The sequence below is a fragment of the Amphiura filiformis genome, chromosome 3 (assembly GCF_039555335.1).
Source record: "Amphiura filiformis chromosome 3, Afil_fr2py, whole genome shotgun sequence".
NCBI classification, from domain to species: Eukaryota; Metazoa; Echinodermata; class Ophiuroidea; order Amphilepidida; family Amphiuridae; genus Amphiura; species Amphiura filiformis.
This window is the reverse complement of record NC_092630.1, coordinates 23809630-23824770: the sequence shown is the minus strand read 5'-3', so window position 1 is coordinate 23824770 and position 15141 is coordinate 23809630. Positions and strand designations below refer to the sequence as shown.

Genomic DNA, 15141 nt, shown 5'->3' with positions numbered 1-15141 from the left:
ACCCAAATGTAGCCTAATTTCAAGTTATTTTAAACTTCTTACGAAGTTTGAAGCTAGAAATTGGTTTACATTGTATGATAGATATGTTGACTCCCGATGGCACTATGGATCTTTTATAACAAAAAGCGATATCCCATATTATCAGACTTCCCTTTGTAGTTTTTTTTTCAGACCTGAGTTTCCACCAGGAAAGAAATTAAAGCCCTGTTTAAATATTCACTTAAAACAAATTCCAAAGTAAAAAGTACAAATTGAGCTATGCCAGTTGAAATCCATACACCCGCTATGGAAGACATCACCTTAATCTCCCACACAGGGGGTGTAGCTTTCAAATGGAGTAACTCATTCAGGTAATCCCATTTGAAATTCACACTCCCTATGTGGAATATTAAGCTCATGTCTTCTGGATTTTAACTGGAACAGCCAAATATTTCCCCTTTGCAAGTTCCACATTTGATAACAGGCCTGAACCTCCGAAAAAGGAAAGTATGATTTTGGAAAATTAAATAGACGATACCTCTTTTTGTCATCAAAAGAACATGACTAACTTGAAAGCAAAGGAATAGCATTAGATGAGTTAATAACCCCGGCGTAGTACATGATGGTGACACGCCCACCGGCTATATGGAGAATCTTGATCTATTATAGTCAACACTTACATAAATTCTACTGGTGCCAACATGTCTCTTAGACTCGTCTCATATAAAAACATTGTACCCTCTCCGTTTTCCATCCTCATCCTCATCATTATCATTTGGACTCCTCTGCTGCGTTGGTTCAATTTTCTTTGATGATGAACGTCTCCTGAACCAAGAGCCTGATCGCTTCAGTTTAGGCGGATCTTTAACGGGTGGTGGGTCTTTATTAGGTAGTGGATCTATATTGGTAGGGCTGTTGTTAGTCTTTGGCGGCTCTTTGTTGTCTCGGATTTTGAAGCGTTCCTGCGGTGGCGCTGTCCATTTATCGTAGTCGTAAGGTACCGACTAAAGAATCAAGATGTTACATGATATGGATGTCAAGTTTTAGCAAATATACAAATTAACAATGAAAAATATTTAAAATTTTAAATGTCAATTACATATGGAATTATGAAAAGGGCGATTTTGGAACATGGACTTCTTAAATTTTGTGTAGCAGTTTTAATATTGGTCAAAATAAAAAGGAAATAAAAGTATCTGTTAGAAATGTGGTTATTATGATAGAAATTAAATAGGTCTATAATTAGTATATTGCGTTATTGTGTCAATGCCTTCAACTGAAGCGCCATCCACCACATATGCCAATAGCCTATACTAGCTAATGACAATATTTGCCATCAATATAAATTTGCATTTTAAACAGTTAATATTACCCCTCACCAACCATTCCTGTGTTTCAAGTTAGTCAACAAGTATTTAGATTTTCATGCATGTTCATAGCGCTTTGTATGCATTATGTAAATTTGATGTTATTCCACTTGGCTAATTGGTAATGCATAGTTCAATTAACATCAAACGTACATCCTGCATAAAACGCTTCACATATGAAAATCTAAATACAGTTATTTGTACCTAATCAATTAACATGTTAATTTAAAAGAGTATTGTCATAAGATTACTGTTTACTTTGTAATTTCTGTTACAGATATGTTAGATTTTTATGTATCTTTGTACACTTTTGATACTATCATAATTATGCAAAGTCACCTCAAGACAAATTTCTCTTAACTGGAAATATTTTAAACATCTGAAGCACAATTTATACCAAACAAGATTTGATGCCGAATATATGTTCCACAAAACAGAATCCAAAAAATTGCTACAATTTTTGAAACTGGTTTCCAAATACTTTTGTACATTGTCACTTTTACAAGATTTGGGAAAATTTAGTTTCATTCGAAATCGGGACACCTACTTAATAAATATGCGCTAAAACACAATTCAAACTGTATAAATGTAACATAGGTCTATGTTTTGGGTATGCAATTTAGGTTTCTCAGTTTCGGCCAGAACTCACCATTATTTGCTACCTTCTATGAGCAAAATTGGCCAGCAATCATATGCAGAATATTACTAGAACATTTTGCAATCCCTAAAATTACATTGTAAAGTTTCTAGCTGCTTATTTCAATAGGTATAAAATAATGTGCTTTGAGCACATCCTATCATCATCAATACAAACAATGTGACTTAACTAGTCCACATGACAACAAACACTAAACCTAAAGGTCTTTTCAAGACAAAATAGTGTTTCTTCATTTTCTTCACTTAAAGTATTATTTATTTTGCCACATAGTGTTTCGCTATTAGTCATTCCACACAAGTCTTAAAAAAATGTGTTGAAGATGGTACTCCTAGTTCCTATGATTGCTTTATCCCATCATACCTGGCAATAATCACGCAGCGTGTTTCTTCTTCAAATGTGATTTCAGCGCCCACCAACCGGACGTTAAGTAGAAACTCCGGTTAGAAACACACAGATACTGTAAAATGCTCTCACTCCCCTATTTGTCTTTTACTAATATTCATTATGAAAACCATGATATGAATTTGGCAATTGAAACAATACTGTATCAGAGAATAAGGCTATTCCTGTTGCAATCCACACCCCCTATGGAAGACATGACCTTAATCTACCACACAGGGGGGTGTAGATTTCAAATGTAGTAGTCACCCATTCAGGTAGCCCCATTTGAAATTCACACTCCCTGTGTGGAAGATTAATATCATGTTTTCCACAGGGGTTATGCATTTCAACCAGAATAGCACATTTCGGATCCACCTTTTGTCATGAAAAGACACAATCTACAATCATCATAAACTACTTCTACATAGTGCCTCTGTATGGTACACTACATTTACATAGGGCTATTCCATTTAAAATCCACTCTCCCCCTCTGGGAGATTTTGGAAATATCTTCTACAGGGGGAGTATGAATTACAAATGGAATGAACACATTAGGCAGCTCCATTTGAAACTTACCCTCCCTCTGTGGAAGATTCAGGTTGAATCTTTCTCAGAGGGTGTATGAAATTCACTGCCTAATGTGTTCATTCCATTTGAAATTTGTACTCCCTCTGTGGAAGATATTTCCAAAATCTTCCACAAGGGTAGTATGGATTTTAAATGGAATGGCCCATTTCTAGGTTCTGTCAAGACCAAATAATTGCTATAATTATAATCAATACAATCGCCAACATGTGACCTCTTTCGTATCCCTGCACTGTCAATCCATCCAAAGCAACACTCATTTCTTCTCATCAATTTTATCATTACATTGTGCATAATTTGCTGGTTATTAATGGAGAAAGAGAGTGGTGAATTGATTCTTTTTTAATCAATTTCATTTCTCCCTAGAGCACAACAAGCCCTGGGTTGCACATTGCTGTACAAAGAGAATGTGCAGCTACGCTGAATCAATTAGAAGCGATAATTTCAGTTATTTGGTTGTTGTTTTCTTTGCAATTACTCAAAGAATAGGCCTAGTAACCCCATCTGTCTTAACCCCCATGCCAACACTCGGGCTGTTCGGGTAAATCAAGCATCTTCTTGATGAAATGTTCTTATCACAGAATATACCCTTTTCATTATCATGTAAATTCTATCCCTACGTTCCGGTTCAAATAAAACAAAACAGAGGGGGTGCGTCTTTACGCCAGTCTGACCTGTGTGCTCCTCCATTAAAAACCAAACTTCCATGACCTCATCTCAAGAACTTTGTAGCAGCATTTGGATGTGGTAAAAGAAACACTTATTACTTATTTGTATGAATATGTTCAAACATTACATTGTGCCATACTCTATCCAACCTAAACCGTAACTTACCACAATTTACATGTAGCAGGCATATTAAATAACTTTGTATGATCAAAGACTGAAACATACTTTTTTCAAATGGATGACATAATGACACCCAAGTTCGACAGTGTGCACATGATGCGAATGCGTTGAAGAACTGCGAAAGTATTTACTTCTGCTTTCAAATTGTCAATCAAATCAAACACCTTTTCAATACCCAACATCCAAAAACTGGTACCAATCTTCTTTAACCCCTGAGCACTACCTGCCGATCTAACATTGCCTCTGATTGGTCAATTACATGATATATTCATTTTAATCACCAATCAGATTAGAGCTTTGCAAATAATTTCCCCCAATTTTTTTGCATGGTGAAATTATTCTAACAATGTTGCTGATTGGTTCAATTGATAATGAAAACTTCTTTTTGACCAATAGGAAGGTAGTTCTCATGGGGTTAAAGAATCAAGATCATGAAAGTTCACTTTTTCCACTGTGCATACAAGTACTGAGTGATAACTATTCCTACATGGTAGGAAATCATTATATGACTCCTACCCACGACATAAGGCATTTTCAGGTTCAGTACTTCATATGTCTACAATACAATTGTACAGGTGATTGCCACATTTTATACCCATTGATGGGTTTGCATGACACAGCTGTACATATCAATTAGTTCATCAATCCACAAAGAGATTGGACTAACAGTCCTGACTCCACCATTTTTATGTCACCACATGAAAAGCAAAATAGTGTACCTCGGGTTTATTTTGACATGATCCTAGCAAACTTCAGATGTAATGTGTGTGCTCGGTTGCATTCGGCATGTTATGCATTGTAGCAATAATGCATGCTCATACACTTAGCCTAAATAGCGAGAACCAAGCATTAGACGCATCAACATATCAGTACTTGTACAATTTCACTCCCAACAGGTGATACACATTTATTAGCCTATAATTAAGTGCAACATGTACATGTACAAACCTTTGTAATACTTAAGCTTATAGACACCAATTGTTGTTACATTCTTGGCCTTTGTTAGAGGTACACTGTTTTAGTTCCCATGTGTGACAATCCTATATGGTACATGCACCAAGTGCTATGCACCTGTAGGTCTATTTCTAGTCCAGACTGTCTTGCCTAACTTCTTTGTCAATCCATTAAACCAAACCAAAGTATCTTCTTAAAGATCGCCGTTTCCGCAGAAAAATTGCCTTTCTATCTCCGTTCATTTACTTGCAGTCCTATGCATTGGGCTATTCCATTTAAAATCTGCACTACCCCTGTGGAAGATTTAGCTTAAGTCTTCCACAGAGGGAGTATCAATTTTGAATGGAATAAACAGTTGGGTAACTTCCATTTGAAATACTCACTCCAGTTGTGAAAGATATTGGTAAAGCCATAATACAGGGGGGAGTATGGGTTACAAAATGATTAACTCTAACCAATTACATTTGAAAAACATACTCCCCTTGTTGAAGATATTTCCAAAAGCTTCCACATGGGTAGTGTGGATTTTAAATGGAATAGCCCATTATTGTCTCATCCTCATTCAAGCTTTGCAAGAATATATGGCGATTTTTCACATTTTTGCAAATAATTTACACATTACAACATAACAAATTTATAATTATTTTCCATCTAAATATTCAAAATTATCCTGCAATCTTTCTTGTTTTTTAATGTAATACCAACAAAATACACATTTGAATTCTATTTCAACATTCCTCCTTTTAATTTATCACCATCTTTGTTAAGTAGCGAGCTTCTTTCACACTAAAATATTGCACAGAATTTTTATAGAATTGATTTTAAAATTGCACAAACTGGCAAACAACAAAAGCCTAAACAAATTTACACCTTGGGAATAACAATGGAGCATTTAATACAACAATTTTGAAAATGTCAGAATTTTGTAATATTAATTTAAAAAAATGCACCATAAATTCATACAAATATACAAAACATCAACAACATACAATTAGACAACTTGATATGATATTGAGCAAGCTACTTGCTCCCAGAGCACAATATTACCTACTTGCTCCCAGAGCACAATATTTTTGCAGGGTCAAATGTTCACAATTTGTTTTTTGGCTGCTTCAATATTTTTGCAAATTTGATACATTTCCTTAAAGGTATATAGAGAAAAACAGGAAAAAGCATTTAAACATTTTGTGCTAACTTGTCACTATTTAAAAAAAATTGTAAAATTTCTGTTAACATTTCTCGCTTTTTCAATGAAACATAAACATAAATCATTTTCCGTCCTACCCTTTTCACAGTAACATGGCCTGTTTTATCTTCAAATAGATACATAAATTAAACGCATCAAGCATGAATGGATGAATGAATGAAACACATCAAAAGTGCAGAATGATCTCTGTTAATGAAAATAAAGCAGATGTCACTGAACACAATGCAGTCAACAAGCAGTCGACATTCCGTCAGATTCAATCTGTGTGACGAAGCAAGTAAAAGCATGAAATCGTGCAAACAAATTATGGCTACGAGCGATTCAGCATCATCTTAAAACCGGGTTCACAGGGCTCACGGCGACTAAGCTTTAGCATTCCGCTAATGTTGAAAGCAAAAGTAGGACTCTACTTATTCAGTAGATTAACATTTGCTGTCACCGACAAAGAGCGAGGAATCGTTTGATGAAAGCAGCCTGGTACGACTGATTTTGTGTATGCTTTTGCATGTTCCCGTGGTGATAGCTTTGTAATCTCTTAATCTTTTTTTTGCCCTACTTTAGTAAATTGAAATAACAAGAACCTTATTCCTATCTCAATTTAGCAGTAAAATTTAAATTTTCAACTAAATGGAACAAATTTCACAATCCAATTCTCTTGTAGATTCAGACTGGCATGACATTGTGTTGTTGTATAAGATGCAAAATCGTTTCCTCTACTTTAAGCAGTAAACGTGAGAGCTTGTTGCTTATCTCTATATAAACCAGCTATGAATATCAAATCATCTTCAAAAGCTATTCATAAATAATAGCACAAAATGTATCATCAGCTCAAATATGTTGTTTTTCTCCTTAATTTCTCTTAAAATATCAGATCAAATCACAACTTGCGATTAAAAAGATGCGTGTCAAGGATATACCTTTTTTAAACTATATATTTATATTTTTAACTATAAATATATTGCAGCTCCCTTCTTGGTCGAGCACTTTGCTGTGGTATGGATGATTCATCTTACTTGGATTTATATTTTTTTAACTATATATCACTCTCTCATCTTAAAGATATCAAAACAAGCTCTAAAAATAAGTTTCAGCATCAACTCAATATGGATACCTTTTGTTATCGACAAAACATCTGAAATCCAAACCTAAACTGTGAACGGATATTCTTATTATCATATCACATGCGATTCAATATGCTAGGTTGCAAACACCAGGCTGCGTTTCCTTTATACTCTATTGATGGAGGCCTTGAAACAACAACACATGTCATAGAGAAGAGATGTGACACTCTCATCTCAAAACATGCTCATCTGTAATGCCACAGTTCTTTAACCCATATATGCTTGTACAATCATGGAACAACCTTTGGATGTGCTGGGGGACAAAATCTCATACTCTACCCATTGAGGTCAAATGTTGAGCAATTGGGGGTTATTAAACTGTGTAATTGCGAGTGAGATCATTACGGCTCATACCAAGATGTGATGCACTTTTCATTGACATGATAATCATGCAGTTTAGTCTCGCTCGCTTTGCCGAGCTTGGATCTGATTGTCTCCTCACGTAGCGGTATGTCAAAAATATGAAATTGGTATTGTCAATTGAAAACACCGTACTATCATAAAGATTAAATGAGAGATGAGCTGAGTTGAACGGTACACGGAGCTGTTTTGTCTACTGCAAAAACACAACTAACACTAACAAATAATGTTTTGTCTCGCATATGAAAATTTGGTACATGCCTCTAACAAATGGACTAAACAAAAATTGAGTAAGAATGAATAGCGATGAGAATTTATTATACAAGATCATTTTGTAGTCTATGAGAGTGAATGCTCTTTGCTTACCACAGAAGGGCACATTTTTGAATGCTTTAATTAACATCTGAAAAATTTAAGGATTTGTATTTTGGCTGAATTGTTTTTCAATCTTAATTTCTTTTTAAAAAAAATCTGATTAAGTTTGAATTAAAATTCTTTTCCATTTTTCGCTCGTCTACCTCCTGTGTGAACCTCTGGTGTTAAGATGATGATGAAGTCTGCTCATAATGTGCCTTGAAATGTGCAAAGTGTGCTAGAGAACATACTACAGTCTGAGTGATGTTGATGAGTGCTTCAAACTTAGCATGCATGGAATTTATGAAGAGTTAACCCCATGAGAACTACCTGCCGATTGGTCAAAAAGAAGTTTTCATTATCAATTGGCCCAATCGGCAACATTGTAAGAATAATTTCACCACGCAAAAAAAATTGGGGTGAATTTTTTGCAAAGCTCCATTCTGATTGGTGATTAAAGTGAAAATATCATGTAATTAACCAATCAGATGCAATGTTAGATCGGCAGGTAGTGCTCATGGGGTTAAGTTGCAAAACATGATAAAATGCTGCCGTATGTGATTTTTATCATTCTCTTTACGTAAAATAATGATATATAATAGAACAAATACGCAAGGCAGCCTTCGAATATATATCACATTTTGCACCGGAACTCTTTATATAATGTAGCAGCAGTAATCCTTTCATGTGCACGGACCATGCAAGATGTGTGCCGGCCAGTCATAATGTAGACGCCGGGCGCGCCATCCACTGTGAGTTAGATATGTACACCGTCATCGCTGATACTTGGCTTGTGAAGGAAATTCACAAACCTCTTCATTTTGAGACAATAGTATACTCAAATGAGGCCCGTTACAGGGGTTGACAATGGCTGACAACGAGGTTAACTCCTTTCACCTATTTATCATTCTATTAGAAACGTCAAGTGATCCTACTAGATACAAGTGTTTTTAAAATCCTTAAAGAGTTATCAATTTGAATCCAGCCCATTATATTCAGTTAATAAAGTCGCCTACTCAACAAAGTCATTCCCCTCATTTTTCGTCAAAATGCTATTAACATGTTTTTCATGTCACATTCATTATGCACTTTATTTCAAGCACAGTCGCTGCATGCATACAAATTGCAAGTACTCACTCTATTTATTAGACTGGTCATAATTTTGAAATTTTGTTCGTTAAACTCAAAGTCTGCAAGTGGAAATATCCATACAAATGCTCTTTATTATCACATCAAGATTACTAGAATTACTAATGATTAGAGAGATATTCTCCCTTAGATCTGCTACCGGCATAATTAATCATCTAGAAACACTGGTGCATTGATAATCTAATTGGACAAATAAGGAGAAATTAGATTTCTTGCCGAAGGGATAAAAGCGTACAGAGATTTGCGCGATTGTATATGCCATGCTTAAAATTCCATCCATGGATATTTCATCAGGCTATACCTTGTATTAGCTAATACATCCCTCCTAGTTTTGTTATCAGTTAGTTGCAGATAGAATCGAGGCAACTTTAAGAGCGCAATCTATTCTGAATAAGATCCACATTATAGTGTATCAGTTTCATTTACGCTTCAAATTACCAATCTAATGTATCCGTTCAATCCAAATACAGCAGTGAAAATTCTATTATTCTTCTTTAACAATAAAACCTTGGAATTCATTCTCTTGAAATTGAAAGGGATATCAGGATATGGAGTATGGAATTAGACCCAAGTACATTTGACTAGATTTGTTATACTTGAGAGGCATTCGCTTCATGATGTTTGCATGGAGTATGAAATTATGCATCCATGACTAAAATAAAACAATGAATATGGACTAAAACACACAAACAAGCACAAACATAAATAGCTTCAAATGGTTAAACAGATAAAATAAAATATCCCAATACTGAGGTTACTGCGGTTATATTTGGCTGAAACTAAAAGTCGGTAATTACTAAGGCCATCAGTTGTTTTTCCTGTCCTGACTTTTTTATAGGCTTATATATCTACGATTTGAAATCATGCTTATTCTTTCTATCTTTCTATCAAACAGGGATATATTTTCCTTAACAACCAAGTTGCTTCTACACATGACAATTTCCTTCTGTTGGACATATTTAGCTATCATTCTACAATACTCATAAATAGTTCCATCTTTCAACATTCAACCGAGATATTACAACCAACTACTTCAGGAATGAAAATATTTACTGTGCAACTTGATGTCCAGGACAAACATCTCAACTGCTAAGTCCCAAAAGTGGGTAAGTGCAATAGCTGCCATGTGTAGATGCATACAATATACTGTGTGTAAATTATCAAATGTTCACATTGCAGCTATTACACTTACCCACTTCTGGCACTGAGCAGTCAATCTCTGCCCTACTTCACATGTGAATCCAAATCAATCATGATCCTCCGGTCCATGAATGATGAATATTACATAATAGCTTTATAAATCAAAAGAGGGGTATGGTATAATGACGAAGTAGTTTCGACCTAACCTAGTGTATTGCAGAAGAGAGATGCCTAAATTTTACATACATTTACCAAGAACAAATCTCAGAAATGCCAACCCCGGGATGCCAACACGACCTAAATCCTTTAATACGTCCAAATCCCTACTCAGACCAAACACGCCCTCCAAACCTGGCGAGGTGTTAGTTAACCACTTTTCTCAGACCATGGACATACATTATACATACATCCACGTCAGTAACTCAGTATATTGGTCATCACTATTGTGGTCTGTTTAGACTATTCAAAAAATATAACAGGCCAGCGAGCTAACCAATAGTGAAGTCATCAGCGCTCATGCGAATATAAATGGGACTTGCGGGATAGCACAACACATATGTTTATGTAGGTCAAGCATACGAGGAAGAGACGGGATAATCAATGAACAACGCAAAAATAAAAAGAGACATCGTAGCGATGGCATAACCATGCTGTGTATATAAGCAGTCTGTATAATAAACAGTCACAAGTAACGGCTCTACACAAGCAGACTGACATGTATTATGTTGAAGCGAGATTGGCATGACCGATTTCTCATTATATAAATATATGATGCATATATATGTGCCTCGCGGTAATGTTATACCGCTATATAATATATGATGTAGGCTATGTGTATTGACCTACTGGCCAAATGGGCTATTCCATTTAAAATCCACACTACCCCTGTTTTGGAAATATCTGCCACAGGGGAGTATGAATTTCAAATGGAATGAACACAGTACTCCATTTGAAAATCACCCTCCCTCTGTGGAAGATTCAGGTTGAATCTTTCTCAGAGGGTGAATGAAATTCAAATGGAACTGCATAATGTGTTCATTCCATTTGAAATTCATACTCCCCCTGCAGAAGATATTTCCAAAATCTTCCGCAGGGGTAGTGTGTATTCTAAATGGAATGGCCCAATGTTAACAGTGTAAATTCCACTTTGTATTTATACATTGCTAACAAGCGAAAAAGAGACGTTTGTTACATTGTACACACAAATTTCCCAAGAACATTTATGTAAAGTTAATTTGCAATGGCAAAAGGTCAATTTGAATCCCTTTGTATGTCAGCCTTGATACATTTCGCTTTTTCAGCTGAAGTGAACAAAGTCAACAAAGCACTTAATAATACAGACTTAACTTTTCAAAGCCAAGGTCAAATGCACCTGACACTGTGACAGAATATTCTCACTGGTTTATTTAATACTAGTTATTTTCAATCTTACGCTGTTTAGAAAAGAGCCTGTTGTGACTTTGACAAACACGTTCCAGAAAAATAAATAATGAACTTTGATTTTTTTACAAGTAAAAAATACAAAATTAAAAAAATAATAAAAAAAATTTGAAATTAATAAACTACAAAAATAAATTTCAATATTCATCTTTGGGCAGGAAAATCCTCCTATGTGATTGTGGCCCCTGAACATGTTTAAAACAAAACTGCCAAAAGGTTACATAGTAGGTTTTGCTTTAAACATGTTCAGGGGCCAACAACGATATGGAAACCAAACTTGACCAACATACAAATGGAATCAAATTGACCCGTTCCCATGGTTACCGTTTATTTGTTAAGTTTGCGATTATTCTAAAGAAGCGAGTGTTAGAAGCAAGTAGATGCAGCCTTAGAACTGATTAGGAGGTTGTCCGGAGGGGGACCTGGTGGACGATTAGGGTTAGGACCGAGAGGTGGTCCGGGGGGGCTAGCTATAGGGTATCTAGGGGAAGGTCTATGCGGAGGTCCAGGGGGAGGGGGCGGTGGAAAACCACAAGGAGAAGGTTGGGGTACTGCTACAGGGAAAGGCCCAAAAGTTGGGTATGGGTAGCTCATGACAACTTGAGGAATGTCACTCACTCTGGAAGGTTTGTGCCTCCTTCCCTGTCGTCTGTTGCCAGTCACCATCTGTTGGCTCTCGTTCAGGAATTCTAAATCTTCTAGTCTTTGCGTCAATGCAAGTTTCTGCTGAATAGCCATTCTTAGTAGAGTGTTCAGTGTCTTCTTTTCTTCGTCAGCTGAGGAGACCTGGCGTTGCAACTCATCAAGTTGGGTCACATACTGCCGCAACGTTTGGCAAACATGGGCGTAGACTGGCAAACGAAGCGGCATCTTCTTTGAGAGCTTTTAGCTCGTTATGTAGCTTCATCATTGTCTCAGCAATGATGCCTTTCGCTTTCGTACTTGCTCTTCAAATTGGCAAGTGCCACTTCAGCAGTGGTCTTATTTGCTTTCAAGACTGTTCTCAGCGTGGCAACCTGTTCACGCGTTGCCAACAATGACTTCAGCTTGATGACCTCTTCCTGCAAATCTTCCGTCTCTGCAGAACCATTACGATCGGAGCTCCTCTGTCTCGACAACTCAACGGCATGCTCTACAGACTTTTTGAGGTATTTAATTTGATCTTTAATGGTGCCCAACAATTGAGTTGGACTCACTGGTTCTGTATGCTTTGTCGGTGACGCAAGTTCCTTGGCTTTCTCTGAACTGAGATCTGTCATACTTCCTCCATTTTCATGACTCATATTGTCTCTACGATCTCTCTCACCCGCTACCTCTTTTAATCGAGTTGCAATTTCTGCACGGAAACTTTCACGACGACTCTGTCTTGTCACTTTGAGATGATCTAAGATAACTCTATTCGGTGTTTCCCCATTCACCATACACACATGGTGGTAAAGCTGAGCTAAATCTTCACTTATATTTATCAGTTCGTCTGTTGTACACGTTAACTGGCCTTGCGTGTTCCCTATCAAGTCGTTGATTTTCTTCAGTTGCGTCTGTAGATCTTTGATGGTTTCTTGTTGTTTACGATTCCTCTCGTTCAACGACTCTACTTCCATTGTCAACTCGGCTTTCTTGCTATTACCCTTCATCTTGTCTCTCGCCGTCTCGAGTTCGGCCGTCATCGCCGCCATCTCGGACATTGCACTTGCATATTTCTTGTCTAAATGTTGCACCATTCTAATTAGCTGATAAACTTTCCTCTGATGTTCGTCCATGTCCGGTGGGATAGGTTCCGTTTCCATATCCCCAACACCGGGAGACAATTTCAAATCGGACAAACTCTCCAGAGCTCCTTTCGTGTTCTCCAATTCCGACTGTGATTTCTGCAAATGTTCATGAAGCTTTGACTTCTCCATCTCCATTTGGGCCAACCGTTCTTCCAGTTTCTGAATTTCAGTGGTATGGAGTTCGTTGAACAGATCGGAACCGGTTGATGTGACGAGATCCGGTCCGCGACTGCTGGGAGCGGCATCTGATGTGGCTTGAGTCAGATTATTCTGACTTTGGAATTCATACTCCATCCGTTGCAAAATAGGATGATCCGGTCGGTCATCTTCGTAATCGGATTCATTTAGCGACAAACCAGTTCTATTTTCCAAGTCATCGTTTATAGCTTCAAGCTCAGACAGCATTTGCTGGTCAAGTTGCTTTTTCAAATAATGTTTCTGTTCCCTCTCCGCTTCCAATGCTTGTAGCGTTTCCTCAATCTGTTTCTCTGCGATTTCTCTCAGACGTATGATGTCTTCTACATGCGAGTTGAGGTACTCGTTCTCTTCAGTCAATCTGCGATTTTCATGCTTGAAGCTTTCATACTCAATTTGAGATGACTTCAGGACAGAGATCTGCAAAAATGCAAAAAAGGTCAGAAGAGTTGTGTTACTCAATGACAGAGTTAAAACTATCGCTTGAAAATCCAACCTACTATGATGAGCCATTTTATTAATCTTTGGAGCTAAACACATTCCCAAAAGATGCTTTTTTATAAAAAAAATATAAAAAATTACCACAGAAATATTTTTATTCCTGCTTGCACTGGCTCCAAAATGTCACATTTCAATCAAAAATGTACACCCCAAAAAATTATGAATTCACCCTGACTTCATAACTGACCTTCGATTGAAAATTCCTAAACACCCTACATTACCCCCTCACCAAATCACTCCATCAGCAAAATCCATCAACTTTAAATACATGGTGAAGTTTTTTGCTGTTTTTGTACGATGACTTCATTAAATATCAAAGAGTCATTGTGAACAGATCTCATTTGATAGCACCCCTTACGATACCAAACTCATTCAAAGAGGACAAAAACAATTGATCGTTATGGATGGTCAACAGCATCAAAAGGCGTATATATCATATGGCTAATCTTGGACGTCCAATATTCAATCAAAGGTCAGGTGTATAATCTTAAGCATCTTTTGACGCTGTTGGCCATCCATAGATCATGACCACTAACATGCTCTCATACATTGAGAACAGCGGGTGCCTATTAAATTGTTCATATATTCCCTTGTAACCGCCATATAACACTAACCTGTTTCTGCATGCCGATGTTCTCCTCTTCCAGCTCACTGTAGTCCTGCAGTAACCGATTCTCCCTGAACTTCACCTCTCTCAATTCGTCTTTGAGCATCTTCTTCTGGCCTTCCACTTTGTCCAACGTGGAAGTGAGATCCGAGTGTTTGGCGTGGATGGTGTCGTTCTCCATCTCGGCGAGGCGGAGTTTCTGCTCCGACCTCTTGATCTCCATCTGAAGGTCGGCAATGCGCGTGGTGAGATCCTGTTCCATGTAGGCATTTTCTTGGAGTAGGTCCTCTTCGCGGTTTTCACCTTCTGCATTTGTTTTCTTTTGGGTCATCTGCGTTTGGTCGAGGGTCTGAAATGTATAAAAGCAGCAAAATAACAGAGTAAAGAAACCTGGATTTTTCATTTATAAGCAATTGCAAAATGTGTGGTTAGTTCAATACAATAATTATGAGAACGACTTTGCATGTTGCAAGTACTTTATCAAATCAAATTTGTCCGGTATGGGTGTGGGTGGGGGTGGAG

General features: G+C 37.1%; 1 protein-coding gene across 1 annotated transcript in view; it reads right to left on the bottom strand.

Annotated features, from left to right (window-relative positions):
• Positions 1 to 410: 410 nt before the first annotated feature.
• LOC140148251 (protein bicaudal D homolog 2-like) overlaps positions 411 to 15141 on the bottom strand; it is a 63494-nt gene continuing 48763 nt past the window's right edge. The window contains 6 exon segments of the mRNA XM_072170144.1: positions 411 to 983; positions 12163 to 12368; positions 12371 to 12388; positions 12391 to 12470; positions 12472 to 13931; positions 14627 to 14968. Of these exon segments, the coding sequence (XP_072026245.1) occupies positions 699 to 983; positions 12163 to 12368; positions 12371 to 12388; positions 12391 to 12470; positions 12472 to 13931; positions 14627 to 14968 (2391 nt within the window). The 3' untranslated portion in view covers positions 411 to 698.